The 16,793-nt window shown below is 37.2% G+C and overlaps 1 protein-coding gene across 3 annotated transcripts in view; it reads right to left on the bottom strand.

Moving 5' to 3' along the window:
• REV3L (REV3 like, DNA directed polymerase zeta catalytic subunit) overlaps nucleotides 1-16,793 on the bottom strand; it is a 210,824-nt gene that overhangs the window by 85,417 nt on the left and 108,614 nt on the right. For all 3 annotated transcript variants that reach the window (XM_049899056.1, XM_049899045.1, XM_049899065.1), the window contains 5 exons: nucleotides 16,313-16,417; nucleotides 15,238-15,322; nucleotides 15,003-15,151; nucleotides 8,543-8,653; nucleotides 3,830-4,067 (listed from right to left, as the gene is read on the bottom strand). In XM_049899056.1, coding sequence (XP_049755013.1) covers nucleotides 3,830-4,067; nucleotides 8,543-8,653; nucleotides 15,003-15,151; nucleotides 15,238-15,322; nucleotides 16,313-16,417 — 688 coding nt within the window. The remainder of the gene's footprint in view (nucleotides 1-3,829; nucleotides 4,068-8,542; nucleotides 8,654-15,002; nucleotides 15,152-15,237; nucleotides 15,323-16,312; nucleotides 16,418-16,793) is intronic.

Below are 16,793 nucleotides of genomic sequence, written 5' to 3' on the forward strand. Positions count from 1 at the left end.
TCTGGGCTTTAGTTTGTCTGTCCCCATTTGTAGAACTGTAAGTACTCCCCAGCAGTTATTCTTTATATAGGTGACTCTCCTTCCTTTCTGAATCTTGCTTGTATCCATTTTCTAAGGCTCATAGACTTCGAAAGGCTGGCCCTCTCAAATTGACAATTTCAATGGGTTTATTTCATTAAGCTCTAAGACTGGCAAACCTCCTAGACAAGCGTAGTAGCAACAAGTATTTTGTGAGACTGCATACAATAAAGTCTCATGAGTAAGACATCCAGAGTTCCTGTCACCACCATAATGGCACCTTCTAGCTGAGAATTATTACCTAAGAACTCAATAACCTTTACCTTAACTTCTCAATATCAGGATTAATTAAAAAAAAAAAAAAGAGAGAGAGAAAAACAATTCCTAATATAAAAAATAAAATTTCTTCTTCCTTCCCCTATCATCTGGGTATTGAGAGTCCCTGCTCTCTCTTCTGTATTTTCCGAGTACACTGCTACAAAGAATTCCATTTTCATTCTCTGAGCAGGAAATTCCAAATCTGTAAAATATTTCTCCCTGCTTTCACATATTCAGTTCCCCTTGCTATCACAGTGATACATCATGGAAAAACTCAGCTCCTTGACCTTTAAAGACCCAATTTCACCTAGTCCAGAGAGAATCAATGTTTGATTTTCTGATAGATTTGACCTACAATGCCTTAAAATGTTTTTTGCTGACATTTTCTAACCTGTTAAAAAGTGAGGCTAGATGAAAAGGCTTATAACATTTCTTTGTACCTAATCTATATTCTATAAATTTTTTTGATATGAACTCTAGAAATCTTTTGGTGAAATATTCTATTGGGAAATGCCTCAACCTCACCAACCTATTTTGGAGCACAGACGATTCTCACTGGTAACACGTAATGCTATAAAATGGCATTGTTCCCTGTTTCTCTGATTTTTACTTCTGTAATGACATCACCTTCCTCTCTCCTTCTGGATATTTGCAACTTCAGTGTCATCATTGATTTATCTCTCCTGTATACTCCCCTTTGTTCATTGCTAAACACAATCAATCAACTCTGTTTCCATAGCCTCTGTTCTATCCTTTCCCCATCCTCCAGCCCTCCCACTCAAGCTAATATCCTAGTTTAGGCCTTCATCACTGTCTTAGTCATCTGGTGTAGCTTTAACAGAAATACTAAAAGTGGATGGCTTTAAGAGAGATAAATTTATTTCCTCAGAGTAAAGTAGGCTAAAAGTCCAAATTCAGGGTATCAGCTCCAGGGGAAGGCTTTCTCTCTCTGTCAGCCTTCTCATCAATCTTTCCCCAAACTAGGAGCTTCTCCGCGCAGAGACCCCTGGTCCAAAGGATGTGTTCTATTCCTGGCACTGCTTTCTTGGTGGTATGTGGTCCCTCTGTCTCTCTGCTGGCTTCTCTCCTTTTTATCTCAAAAGAGATTGCCTCAAGACACAATTCAATCTTGTAGATTGAGTCCTCCCTCACTAACACAACTACTGCCCATCCCCCCCGTTAACATCACAGAGGCAGGATTTACAACATATAGGAAAATCACATCAAATGACAAAATGGTGGACAATCACACAATACAGGGAATCATGGCCCAGCCAAATTGACACACATTTTTTGAGGGACATAACTCAATCCATGACAATTACCTTTCATCTGGACTTCTATGATTTGCTTTTTAACTGGTCTCTGTTTTCAGTCCTTCTCCCCTCTAGTAACCAAGCAGTTGCCGTCCAGTCCGTTCCAACTCATGGCGACCCCATGTGCGTCAGAGTAGAACTGTGCTCCATAGGGTTTTCAATGGCTGATTTTTTGGAAGTAGGTCACCAGGACTTTCTTCCCAGGCTCCTCTGGGGACTTGAACCTCCAACCTTTCAGTTAGCAGTTGAGTGTGATAACCATCTGCATCACCCAGGATCTCCTCTCCCCTATAATAGGGGTGATAATTATGATGAATGCTATGTATATTGCTAACATTTCTCTAGGCTCACACCTCTATAGTAAAATGAGAGCAGTTACCGTTTTCCAAACTTCTATAACGTGTCAGATTCCATACTAAACATCTTAAATGTATTCTCCCTTTAATCCTCATAAGTCTATAAAGTAGACACTATTGTTATGCTCATTTCACACCTGAGGAAACTGAGCCATGGAGAAGTCGTGCAAGGTCACACAGCTAATATAGTAGGGCCTGGAATCAAACTCAGGTAGTCTGATCTTTTAACTACTATATTATGTATAGTTGTCCTATGCAAATAGCTAACAATTACTATGTATATTGTATAATACATTTCTGCTAATAAGTTATGCATGGACTATCTTACCTAATACTTAGAATAACTGCGTGAAGTAGTGTGATGGTTAAGGTTGTGTGTCAACTTGGCTGAGCCATGATTCTCAGTGTTTTGGCAGTCGTAAAATGTTGTGATTGCCTCCCTGTTGAGATTTGATATACGATCACCCCCATGATGGGATCTGCTGTAAGCAGCCCATCAGTGAAAGGGGGTTTCCTTGGGCGTGTGGCCTGCATCCAAATATAAGCGGATGTTCCGGCTTTTGCCTGCTCTGGATCCCGCAGTTGGCTCCTATTTGTCTGAGCTCTGGTTCTTAGGACTTGAGCTAGCAGCTTACCTGCGGTCTTGCCTCCCAATTTTGGGATTCGTCAGTCTTCACAGCCTATGATCAAGGGCCCTGCTCTCTGACCTACTGATCTTGGGTTCGCCAGCCCCTGCAGTTATGTGAACCAGGAAAAGCCTTGCACAGTCTTCTCTGCTGATCTTGGAATTCATTGATCTTCACAGCCTGTGAGCAAGAGTTCTGCTCTCTGGGCTGCCAATCTTGGGTTCATCAGCCTCTGCAGCCACGTGAATCAGGAGAAGCCTCTATCCTGATTCATAGACTTGGGACATTCCAGCCTCTACAACTGCATGAGCCATTTCCTTGATATAAATCTCTCTCTCTCTCTATGTATATGCTTTACAGGTTTTGCTTCTCTAGAGAACCTGGCCTAAGACAAGTAGGTACTATAATTATCCCCATTCACCTCTGCACCAAGTTACTATTCCATAACTAACTCTGATCTGTTAGTCATGAATTCTAAAACTACCATTAGCTCCTATGGCCTGAAGCCCAAATATCTTAATCTAGAAATCAACAGCTTCTATGAGTCAGTTTACCTCTCCAATTTTATTTTTCTTGATTTCCCAACACGTACCTTGGTACAACTAAATCAATCTCCTTATAATTTCACTCTTTGCTTTTCAGTCCTTTTCTCTTGGAGACTGACTCAGAAAACCACAGTGCCAGAACGATCCAGAATACCAGTATTTGCTTCTGGGTCTCTTTCATTTTGTTTATTTATTTTTGATATTTAATTCTTTCAGTTTTATCAGATCTGGGAGCCTTTCCTTGTCTTCAGGCTAACACTAAACATTGTTAATACTGCATAGATAAACAGACGGCTTCTAAAGTTAAGTTCAACGGACTCAAACATACAATCATGAAGATGATACAGGGCTGGGCAATGTTTCGTTCTGTTGTACAGAAGGTCGCTGTGAGTCAGAGTCAACTTGATGGCAACCAACAACAACAACGTTAAGTTTAATTTTTCTTAATGAAGCAAAATTTTTTTTAGCCTAGAATATGAAGTTTATGCCACATGAAAAACTAATCACTACTTCAAAGAGATTTAAAATAAGTAAATCACTATCGTTTATGAGCTATATGTACCATCAGTAATAATAAGTAATTTTTGATTAAACAACAGTGATAATGACAAAAAAAGTTCTTAGAGTAGCTGAAATAACTAATGAATTACCTTTTTTTGGCACAATGTTCTTCAATATTGCTGTCCCATCTCTGGGACATCACTAAACTAAGTTCCATTTCTTCTTTTTCAATTTGTGGTTCATTTTCTTCATCATCACTGTTTTGGAGATTTTTAGAGTTTCCAAAGGAACGACATGGCAATGACATCCTATTTCTTTTCCCCTGATATCCATCATTTTCCAAACCAGCAAGAAGTTGTACCAGGGCCTCATCAGGACTACTGTCCACTATAAGACAAGTGAAATAATCACCAACAAATAACTTAAATTTTCTAAGTAATCCAACAATTCTTATCAGTTACAGAACAACAATAACATCATAGATGCTGGCACATGCTAAAAAAATACAGCTGGTATACAGATTTAGGTGTTGATATATAGCTCTCCCACTGAAGTGTAACCTCGGGATCATCTGCATTAGAATGATTTCATGTTCTTATTAAAGGAAGATTCCCAGACCCCATTTCATATCCACTGAAACAGAATTTCTGGGAAGGAGGCAGGAATTTCCATTTTAATAAGATCCCCAAGCTCTTACAGCACACTTCGCACTTAAGCTTGAGGAACACAAAATCAAAGACGTTCACAAGTGTTCAAAATAAATATAAAATACATAAAAATTAATGCTAAGGAAATATCTTAAAAATTATACATGTGAAAACCCCATCCCTCAGCTAGCTTTATTTAGCTTGTAGGATAATCAAAATAAACCTATAGTTGAAAAACACAAGAGAGCATTAAAAGTGGTTAATAACATTATTTAAAAAATCATAAAGACCACAGTGAGATACTATTTCACACCCACTAGTATGGCTGAAATAAAAAAGACAAATAATAAGAAGTGTTGACAAAGATGTGCAGAAATTAGAACTTTCATACATTCTTGGTGAGGTTGTACAATGGTACAGCTGCTCTGGAAAAAAGCTTGGCAGTTCCTCAAAAGGTTAAAAATAGAGTTAGCATTTGACTCTGCCATTTTACTTCTAGGTATATACCCAAGAAAACTGAAAATATATGTCTACACAAAAGCCTATACACAAGTGATCTTAGCAGCATTATTCATAACAGACCAAAAGGAAACATTCTAGATGTCCATCAACCAATGAATGAATGAATAAAATATGCTACACTCATATAATGAAATATTATTTGGCAATAAGAAGGAATGAGGTACTGATACATACTACAATACAGACAAACCTCAAAAACATTATGCTACGTGAAAGGAACCAGATATAAAAGGCCACATTTTACATGATGAGATTTATGTGAAATGCCTAAAATAGGCAAATTTAAATAAATATAAAGTAGATTAGTGGTTGCCAAGGGCTGGGAGGAGGGACAAATGGGGAGCGACTGCTAATGAGCATAGGGTTTCTTTTTGGGGTGATGACAATGTTCTGGAATTAGATAGTGGTAATGATTGCACAACTGTGAATATGCTAAAAAACACCAAATTATACACTTTAGAAGGTTAATTTTATGGTAGTTGAATTATATTTCAACAAAGCTGTTTTTTTTTTAAGCTCATGAAGATAGGGGTTTGTTTTAATACAGTACACAACCCTTTTCTCTATCAAATGAGATACTGCATTTCCAACTTACTAAAATATCAAGTTTCAGATTTTCTTTGTTGATATTAAAGATATTGATTCAAATATGTTACTAAATGTAAGCTAAAAATGATATTGGTTTATAAGAGCCATTTTGACAACAATCCATTTCTTAAACCTAGAATTGCAATTTTTCTTTTTCCCATCCCATACTTTAAGAAAGATTAGTATTGGGGTAAATGAATTATAGACAGTTGCTCCTCAGATTTTTGACTACATTGACAATGCATTTCTACCACTTTTGGACAAGGAAGAATTGTATCTGCTGATGGTACAGTACATTTGCCTTACGTCATGAAATACTGATTTGCCTCTTTCCCTCACTGTCTCCTCTTTTTCAATCCTTGACTTTCTCTATGTTCCTCACTTTTAACTGTATATTTTTAATAATTATAATGTAATTTAACTTGGCACATATTTTTACTTATTAAGATGGAGAAACAGAACATTTTTTTTTTATTGCGCTTTAGGTGAAGAAATAGAGCATTTTAGATTGTAAACCTCAAATTAATTTTCTCTGTAGTTGTTGTGAGAGTGGGGATGTCCAGCTGCTTACACCACCATCTTGCTGGCACTCTCCTTAAATTAATTTTTTAATGTGGTCTTTGAATGACATCTTTCTGCATGTGACCTAACCCTAGAGATACAAGAGCCTTCATACAAACAGATATATGCACACCCATGTTTATTGCAGCTCTGTTTACAATAGCAAAAAGTTGGAAGCAACCAAGGTGTCCATCAACGGATGAATGGGTAAATAAATTGTGGTATATTCACACAATGGAATACTACGCATCGATAAAGAACAGTGACGAATCTCTGAAACATTTCATAACATGGAGGAACCTGGAAGGCATTATGCTGAGCGAAATGAGTCAGAGGCAAAAGGACAAATATTGTATAAGACCACTATTATAAGATCTTGAGAAATAGTAAACCTGAGAAGAACACATACTTTTGTGGTTACGAGGGGGGGAGGGAGGGAGGGTGGGAGAGGGTTTTTTTATTGATTAATCAGTAGATAAGAACTGCTTTAGGTGAAGGGAAAGACAACACTCAATACATGGAAGGTCAGCTCAATTGGACTGGACCAAAAGCAAAGAAGTTTCCGGGATAAAATGAATGCTTCAAAGCTCAGCGGAGCAAGCGCGGGGGTCTGGGGAACATGGTTTGCGGGGACTTCTAAGTCAATTGGCAAAATAATTCTATTATGAAATCATTCTGCATCCCACTTTGAAATGTGGCGTCTGGGGTCTTAAATGCTAACAAGCAGCCATCTAAGATGCAGCAATTGGTCTCAACCCACCTGGAGCAAAGGAAAATGAAGAACACCAAGCCCACATGACAACTAAGAGCCCAAGAGACAGAAAGGGCCACATGAACCAGAGACCTACATCATCCTGAGACCAGAAGAACTAGTTGGTGCCCGGCCACAATCGATGACTGCCCTGACAGGGAGCTCAGCAGAGGACCCCTGAGGGAGCAGGAGAGCAGTGGGATGCAGACCCCAAATTCTCATAAGAAGACCAAACTTAATGGTCTGACTGAGACTGGAGGAATCCCGGCGGTCATGCTCTCCAGACCTTCTGTTGACACAGGACAGGAACCATCCCTGAAGACAACTCATCAGACATGAAAGGGACTGGTCAGCGGGTGGGAGAGAGACGCTGATGAAGAGTGAGCTAATTATATCAGGTGTACACTTGAGATTGTGTTGGCAACTCTTGTCTGGAGGGGGGATGGGAGGATAGAGAGAGAGGGAAGCCGGCAAAATTGTCAAGAAAGGAGAGACTGAAAGGGCTGACTCAAGACGGGGAGAGTAAGTGGGAGAAGGGAGTGAGATGTATGTAAACTTATATGTGACAGACTGATTGGATTTGTAAACGTTCACTTGAAGCTTAATAAAAGTTATTATAAAAAAAAAAAAAAAGAAAAAGTCCTCTACTCCTGTTTAAAATTTTCTTAAAATATGACTGTGCACAGTAATTTTGGTATTGTCCCTAAACAGTTAATTATGTTCCATTCAGAAATGAAAATGCAAGTAATAGAGAAAAGGACATCATATGGGCCTGCTGTCACATTTTTATCACATTTGATATTATAAGAATGAAAAGTCAGAATGTAAGGAAGGAAAGAAACATAAAATCATTATGCCAAGCAAAACAAGAGGCATGAAGTTTAATACTATCTCACTTTATGCAGCAAACTTTTAAATACATTTCTAAAAAAGATATCAGTAAGGTCAGCAGTTCAAAACCACCAGCCACTGCTTGGAAACCGTATGGGGCAGTTCTGCTCTGTCCAATAGGGTCACTGTGAGCTGGAATAAACTCCATGGAAAAGGTTTTTTTTTTTTTTTTTTTAAGTTAAACTAAAATATTGAATATCAAGTAAATGGTTTATGATACAAATGAAAATACACTTTGAGTGATGGCATAAGAAAACTACTGCAGCAAATCCGCTGCCATCGAGTTGATTCTGACTCACAGTGACCCTATAGGACAGAGTAGAACTGCCCCGTAGGGTTTCCAAGGAGTGGCTGGTGGATTCGAATTTCAGACCCTTTGGTTAGCAGCTAAACTCTTAACTATTGTGCCAACAGGGCTCCACTGCAGAAAAGACACTCAGAAATAATAGGCACATGCTATATCTAGTCATAATTCAATGGCTTAGAAGGACTGTCTAGGGAAATTTCTATTAGTCACCAAGAAAGAACCAATCAGGGTGTTCTATTAATGTACTTAACTTTGGAGAATGTCAATAAAAAATAAGTGCATTTTCCCCCCTGTGACAATACGGTCTTCCTTCAACCAAAGTGAGGTTAAAGGAAAAAAAAAAAAAGGAGTTACTTTATTTCAGAATCATTTCTTTTTATAAAAAGATGTGTAAAAAAAAAAAAAACTCACAAAAACAAAAGCTACTTATCTAATGCAAGGTTTCATTTTTATACTCTTTAGACAAAGTATTTATTGAATATGTAACACTAATCTCTTCAAATCAAAGAGAGAAAAACCTCCATACAAACTTTTCACAAAAAATCTAATGGTATTGATTTAAAATAGTGATGCTTACAGTAGCATTGTTACTTACTGAAAACTGGCGACTCACTCAGTCTTTGGGTCAAAGGTTGGAAAGTTTGACTATTTTCTATGAGGTTCAAAATTGCTTCTTCATTAATAAGAACTTCCTCTACTTTGTGACCTTAAGATGACAAAGAATACAAAAACATTAAAGCAACGGCCTAAATAAAATATTTATTATTTTCGTAAATTAGAACGTGTATAAATTAGGAGGCATTACAATTAAACCTATTTAAAATTTTGATGTTTTGAAGATAGATACTAAGTAAAACTTAACAAACCTTTAATCAAAGCCACAGGAATAATTTAGTTATACTAAATAACAATTTAAAAAAAAGCAATGAATCTATGACTTGCCAAACATTTATAATCTTTAGCTTCTTTAATCCTATCCTAGTTTGTGCAGATAGTTACATTACTCTAAAAAAATTACTACACATTAAAATATACATAGGAAAAAGAATAAACTGTCTCATTTGAATAATAAAGTTCTTATTCTCTATGACTCAAAAACTGCAAGTAAATTCATTTTATATTAGTTTTATACTTCTCAGAAAGCTTTTAATTCATGGTCTAAAAATATTAGTCTCTATACATGGGATTTTTATAGAGAACCTATTGGACAGAGGGGCTAAGTAATTTTAAAGAGAAAAGATAAAAGGAACCTGTATTATAATCTAGCCAAAGGAAGAGATAGAAATTAGAAAGCACATAATAGTAGGGGGGAAAAGACTATAGAACAAAAAATGGCAGGCAGTTCTAAGAGAGCTAACTGAAAAACAGTTTTATTCTGTTTCAGGTATTCAATCAGACTTAAAACTAAGTGCTTTCAATAGTTTTTATAGGAAAGTTAACAAAGGCCTGGGTTAATAAAAGCTTTAATCAAAACAAAAGAAAAAAACCCTGAAAAATAGCTCATTCCCAAACAAAAAGCAATTGAGAAGACTAACAAGAACAAAAGCTAGTTCTCTGAAAAAAAAATAAAATAGACAAGATTGGCAAGAATGATAAAAACCAAATAGAGAGAGGGTATAAATATTAATAATAAAAAGAGGAGTGCCAAAGGTACAAGAGATATTTTAAAACAGTAATATGAACAACTTTATACCAGAAAACTGGAAAAACAGTAAGATGGGACAAATTTCTAATGTTAAACTATCCTTCATTCCTTAAATAACTCTTCTTGGTCACAGTGGGAGGAGTCTCTGGGTGGCACAAATGGTTAAGCCTTTAAACGATCAAGAATAGACAATTTTGAAGATAAATAAGGGAAGATTTGCCCTGACAAATTTCAAGACTTATAGAGCAACAGTAATTACAACAGTGTGATATTAATACAGAAATACATGACAGAGGTAGAAATCCAGTCTGGTTGGGGGGAGGGCACTTTTCAAAAAATATATTGGAAAACTAGCTATTTATATATAGAAAAAAGATACAATTAGGTCCCTACTATATATACAAGTAAAATTTCAGATGAAGTAAAGACCTAAATGTGAAAACCAAACTGTAAGTGCACATAAGATTTATGGATGAATACTTAAGAGAAAACTTTCATAACGTCAGGGTGGGGAAGGACTCCTAAAGCAGGTACAAAAACCAAAGTATAAAGGAAAAGAAAAAAGGAAGGAACAAAGAGAGGGAGGCAAGAAGGAAGGAAGAAAGGAAAGCAGGAAAGAAAGAAGAAAAGGAAGAAAAAAGCTAAAAAAAAAAAAAATTTTTTTTTTGAAGACATGTAAAGGATCAGCCCAGACCAGGTGAAAATATTTGCAATCCATATATCTGACTTGATATAAAAGGCTTGATATGTAGAATATATGAGGGACTTGTGCAAATCAGAAGGAAAAACACTAATGACCCAAATGAAAATGAGCAAAGAACATGAACAAGCAATTCTCAGATAAAGAAACCCAAATGGCTTATAAAGATGCTCAAACTCAGTAATCAGGAAATGGAAATTTAAACATGGTGATACCATTTCATGGCATCAGAATGGCAGAAATTTAAAAATTTGACACTATGAAGGTTGTTAAAAATGTGGTGAAATATAAGCTCTAATACATTGTGGGAATGGAAACTCAGGTACAATCATTCTGTAGAGCAATGTGCGATACTGGCATTACCGCTATAATGTGATATTTTTATTATTAAAAAACCTCAAATTCTGAAAAGCTGATTGCTAAAAGTAACAGGGTGTCCTTGGGTGGCACAAATGGTTAAGCACTGGACTACTAACCAAAAGGTTGGCGGTTCAAACCCACCCAGAGGCATCTTGGAAGGACTGGCAATCTGCTTCTGGAAGGTCACAATCTTGAAACACTATGGAGTGTAGTACTATTCTACACACATGCGGTTACCATGAGTTGGAACAGACTCAATGGCAACTAATAACGAAAATAAATATAATAAGGCTTATAGGAAAAAAACAGTTAAGACAAAACTTATGCAACTTTACAATCAGGGCCCAAATAAAACCAATAATTGGTACCTGAAGAGGTAACTCTGATCACCGAGGTAGGCAGCTCAATGTGGCTGGAGACTGTCATTGTTGTTGTGTGCCATCCACTTGCTTCTGACTCATAACCCATTGCCATTAATTCTGACTCATATCAGCCCTACAGGACAGAGCAGAACTGTCCCACAGGGCTTCTAAGGCGGAAAATCTTTACAGAAGCAGACTCCCACATTTTTCTTTCGTGGAATGGCTGGTGGGTTGGAACTGTCGACCTTCTGTATGCAGCCAAATGCTTTAACCACTGTGCCACTAGCGATACTCCTGATTAACAGCAACTCTACATGATAGAGTGGAACTGCCCCATAGGGTTTCTAAGGCTATAATCTTTTCCTTTTTCAAAAAATTTAATTATACTTTAGATTAAGCTTTAACGAGCCAATCGGTTTCTCATGAAGTAATGTTGTTGCTATTGTTAGGTGTCCTCAAGCTGGTTTTGACTCATAGCCATCCTATGTACAACAGAACGAAACTCTGCCCAGTCCTGCACCATCCTCACAATCCTTGTTATGCTTGAGCCCATTGTTGCAGCCACTGTGTCAATCCATCTTGCTGAGAGCCTTCCTCTTTTTTGCTGACACTCTACCAAGCATGGTAACCAGGGACTGATCTCTCCTGATAACAAGTCCAAAGTATGTGAGACGATGTCTTGCCATCCTTGCTTCCAAGGAGCATTCAGGCTGTACTTCTCCCAAGATAAATTTGTTCATTCTTTTGGCAGTTCACGGTATATTTTTTGCCAACACCATAATTCAAAGACATTGATCCTTCTTCGGTCTTCCTTATCATTGTTCAGCTTTCACATCCATATGAGGCAATTGAAAACATCATGACTTTGGTCAGGTGCACCTTAATCTTCAAGGTGACATCTTTCCTTTTGAACACTTTAAAGAGATCTTTTGCAGCAGATCTGCCCAATGCCATGCATCCTTTGATTTCTTGAATGCTGCTTCCGTGGGTGTTGACTGTGGATCCAAGTAAAAAGGAATGGGTGACCCTGCTGGTATTTGAATACTGGTGGCATAACTTCCAGAATCACAGGAACACACAAGCCCCACAGTACAACAAGCTAAACACTTGCATGGGGGAAACAATTAATACACATATTATTTTATGACATTGGCTGCCAATCCCACGACATGCCAACACTTTCCCCTTTTCGACCTTGGGTTCCCTATTACCAGTTTTCCTGTCCCCTCCTGCCTTCTCGTCCTTGTCCCTGGGCTGCTGTGCCCATTTAGTCTTATTTTATAGGCCTGTCTTATCTTTTGCTGAAGGGTAAACCTCTGAGTGACTTCAGTACTGAGTTAAAAGTTTGTCAAAAGGCCATATTCTTGGGGTTTCTCCAGTCTCTGTCAGACCAGTAAGTCTGGTCTTTTTTTGTGAGTTAGAATTTTGTTCTACAGTTTTTTCCAGCTCTGTCTGGGACCCTCTATTGTGATCCCTGTCAGAGCAGTCAGTGGTAGCCAGGAACCATCTAGTCATGCTGGACTCAGTCTGGTGATGGCTGTGTTAGCTGTGGTCCATTAGTCCTTTGGACTAATCTTTTCATTGTGTCTCTGGTTATCTTCATTCTCTCTTGCTCCAGATGGGGTGGGAACAATGGAGTATCTTAGATGGCCACTCACAAGCTTTTACGACCCCAGACGCTACTCACCAAAGTAGGATGTAGAACATTTTCTTTATAACTATATGTTATGCCAGTTGAGCTAGATGTCCCCCAAGACAATGGTCCCAGTCCTCAGTCCCATAATTTTGTCCCTCAGGGAGTTTGGATGTGTCTATGCAGCCATCCATGACCCTGCCTTGGTCAAGCTGTGAATTCCCCAGTATTGTGTACTGTCTTACCTTTTGCCAAAGTTACCACTTACCTATTGTCTACTTAGTGTTTTTCCCTCTCACCCTTTCCCCTCCCTCATAACCATCAAAGATTATTTCTTTCTGTGTGTAAACCTTTTCATGAATTTTTATAATAGTGGTCTCATATAGTATTCATCCTTTTGGGATTGACTTATTTCAGTTAGCATAACGCCCTCCAGATTCATCCATGTTGTGAGATATTTTGCAGATTCATCAATGTTCTTTACTGTTGTGTTTTATTCCATTGTGTGTATGTACCATAGTTTGTTGATTCATTCATCTGTTGATGGGCACTTAGGTTGTTTTCATCTTTTTGCTATTGTGAATAATGCTGCAATGAACATGGGCATGCATATGTCTACTCGTGTGATAGCTCTTATTTCTCTAGGACAATTCCTAGGAGTGGGATTGCAGGATCGTATGGAATTTCTATTTCTAGCTTGTTAAGGAAGTGCCATATTGTTTTCCAAAATGGTTGTACCACTTTACATTCCCACCAGCAGTGCATACAGCCTCTCCAACATTAGTTACTTTTTTTTTTTTTTTGATTTGTGCCAGTAATGTTGAGGTGAGATGGTATCTCATTGTAGATGGGATCTGCATTTCTATAATGGTTAGTGATCTCATGCATTTCCTCATGTGTCTGTTAGCTGCCTGAATGTCTTCTTTGGTAAAGCGTCTGTTTATATCCTTTGCCCATTTTTTAATTGGATTATTTGTCTTTTTGTTGCAGAGGTGTTGGATTTTCCTATATATTTAGAGACTAGAGCTTTGTTGGATTTGTCATAGCCAAAATTTTTTTCCCAGTCTGTAGATTCTCTTTTCACTCTTTTGGTGAAGTCTTTTGGTGAGCGTTAAGTGTTGAATTTTTAGAAGACTCCAAAAATTATCCAGCTAATTTTCTGGTGTTTGTGTATTGTTAGTTATGGTTTGTATACTCTTTATGCTGTGTATTAGGGCCTCCAGCATTGACCCTTTTTTTTCTTCTATGATCTTTGTAGTTTTTGGTCCTAGGCTATAATCTTTACAGGAGCAAACTGCCAGGTCTTTTCTTCTGTAGAGCTGCTGGTGGGTCTGAATTGCTAACTTATGGATTAGTAGCCAAGTGCTTAACCATTGCACTACAAGGGCTCTTTTGAGGCTGTCACAGTGAATGTTACAAATGCTGAGAAAATAACTGTATGGAAACACTGGTTATACTGTGATTAAAGCTGGACTGGCAAGTGATAAGACAAAGCAAATGGAAGTAGGGCTCCAAGTCTGTAGGCTGCTGCTAGGGTAAGCTCAGGAGCCAGTACAATCAGTCATGAGCCAGAGGCTGCATAATACTGGGGTTCAGATCTTGTGGAGGGAGGCAGTATTGGGTGTAGGTGCTCATTTTTGTTTTTACTGTTATTGAACACAGTCAAGGAGCCCCTGCTGCCACTGCAGTAGCTGAAAAGTGGGCTTTTCCTTCCCTGCTAAAGGCTGTAATTCTACTGCTATTCTTTAAAGTGTTTAAAAAACCAAAGACATCACTTGGAGGACTAAGGTACATCTGAACCAAACTATGGTATTTTCAATCACCTCATATGCATGCGAAAGCTGGACAATGAATAAGAAGAATTGATGTCTTCGAATTATGGTGCTGAAGAATATTGAACATACCATGGGCTGCCAGAAAAGCAAACTAATCTGTCTTAGAAAAAGCACAACCAGAATGCTCCTTAGAAGCAAGGATGGCGAGACTTCGTCTCACACACTTTGGACATGTTATCAGGAGGGATCAGTCCCTGGGGAATGACATCATGCTTCATAAAGTAGAGAGTCAGTGAAAAACAGGAAGGCCCTTGATGAGATGGACTGACACAGCGGCTCCAAGAACGGGCTCAAACATAACAACGATTGAGAGGATGGTGTAGGACTAGATAGTGTTTTGTTCTGTTGTATGTAGGGTCACTATGAGTTGGAACCAACTCGACGGCACCTAACAACAACAACGTAATTTCTTAGAAGAAAAAAAAATACCTAGCGAATTTAACCAACTATTAATACCTCAGTGCTGAATACACAGACGTCTATTGTGGTATTTTCTGCATGCTCAAAAACAAAATCTTACCTTTGTGCAGTGCTGTGTCTTTGTGGACTTCTACCATATTGGCTGGTGTACACTGAAGCATTTCAGGAGATAAAACCTCAGAGTGCAATGTTAACTCAGCAGAGAACTCCTGGGATCCATCACTGTAGTCCACAGATCCTGATAATGTTCTGTTTAATAAAACATATCCTTTATAACAAACTAGATAACAAAGCAATAAAATTAGTTCCAAGATTTATAATAAATAACCACTTACACAGAGAAATCATTCTGTTTGAGAATTTCCTGAAGTTTCTTCTGAAATTTTTTTTCACTTTCTGTGGCTGACATAAACCTGTGATCTTTGAATTTTAAAAAGGGCATTAAAAAATGTAGATAGCACACGAATGAAATATTTTCTTTTCTCCTAAAGTAGCTTTAAAAATGGTAACAATTTCCTATCTTTCTCTTGATATACATAATACCAGCTAAATACAGTCCTGTTATAAAACAAAAGAGAAATGGTTGTTACTAAAGTTTTAAAATTAAATACTAAAAGTCAGCTCGAAATTCTATAATTATAACCTGAATCTAAAGGAGAAAAACATTGTTCTCTACCTATGAATGTATCATACACCCTGAACCTAGAAATTTTCCCCTTACGAAATATTTCTATTTTAAAGTGCATAAAAGGCACTCAAAATTTACCAAAGTATTTTTAGTGCCTAAGACATTATAATAAAAACACTTCTTTAAATTGGACTTCAATGTAGGCTTACTACCTTATTCCAAATACATCTGCCATTTGATTATTATCTTTTATTTTTTACTGTTATTTAAAAAAAATTTTTTTTATTGTATCCATTGTATTTATTTAAGCCCCCTCAAATTCTTTTTGAATGTAGGAGGGTTTAATAATAAAATAAGTATTTTCTTCAGAGATGTACATGATAATCAAAGTGAGAATTTTTATGATATATCGAGAAAATAATTTGGGGGCAGTATTTCATGAGTGACCTTTTCAAAGCTTAATGAACTACACAGTGTTTTTAAGTTTGGGATTTGTGACCTTCTGTGAGTTTTCTACAGCTCATTTGGCAAAAAGGTGGGCAAGAGGACAAGGCGGAGTTCAGTGAAAACAAAGGACACTGAAGATGTCAATGAATGATACTTCAGAGATAGTTGTAAAGATAAAGGATGACTGGTTGCAGAGCAGTGACAAAAGGAAAAAATACAAAATTTAAAGGTAATTTTAAAAGTACAATCTAATGTCAAGGCAAAAACTTATTGGCTTAATTTTTCAACTAAAATATTTAGTTTCAAAAATCATCAGAGTACTATTAGGTTTATACCTTGTGATTCAGGTTGGATAATTTGAGAAGTTTCATTTCTGTTTCTTCGTCGTTGCTTTTCATCTTCCCATATGGCCTGTAGGCCAGGATTTCCACCAATTTGAGCTGTAATCACAACAATAATTTAATATTACAAAGGACAACATAAAAAATGCTTAAAAATAGGAATTCAAATTTTAATATTGCCTTTTAGGAAGAAAAATAATTACCTACTTTGTGAAATACAACAGACTTATACACTGTCCCAACCTACATTTGTTTGCATTATTCCTTTTTTAAGTTTTCTTCCTACTAGTTCCCAAAAACCCAGTAAGTGAGAAGAATTCAAGCACTTGATGATACCAGTAGATCTAAGGGTCCCTCCCTGGTATATAATCTAGGAATAAAAAAGTTAAAAGGCACAGTATATTAAATCCTATCATATTGGCTAATATTATTTAGTGTCATATTTACATCACGCTCTTCATGTCTATACAAATGT

The sequence above is a fragment of the Elephas maximus genome, chromosome 1 (assembly GCF_024166365.1).
Source record: "Elephas maximus indicus isolate mEleMax1 chromosome 1, mEleMax1 primary haplotype, whole genome shotgun sequence".
NCBI classification, from domain to species: Eukaryota; Metazoa; Chordata; class Mammalia; order Proboscidea; family Elephantidae; genus Elephas; species Elephas maximus.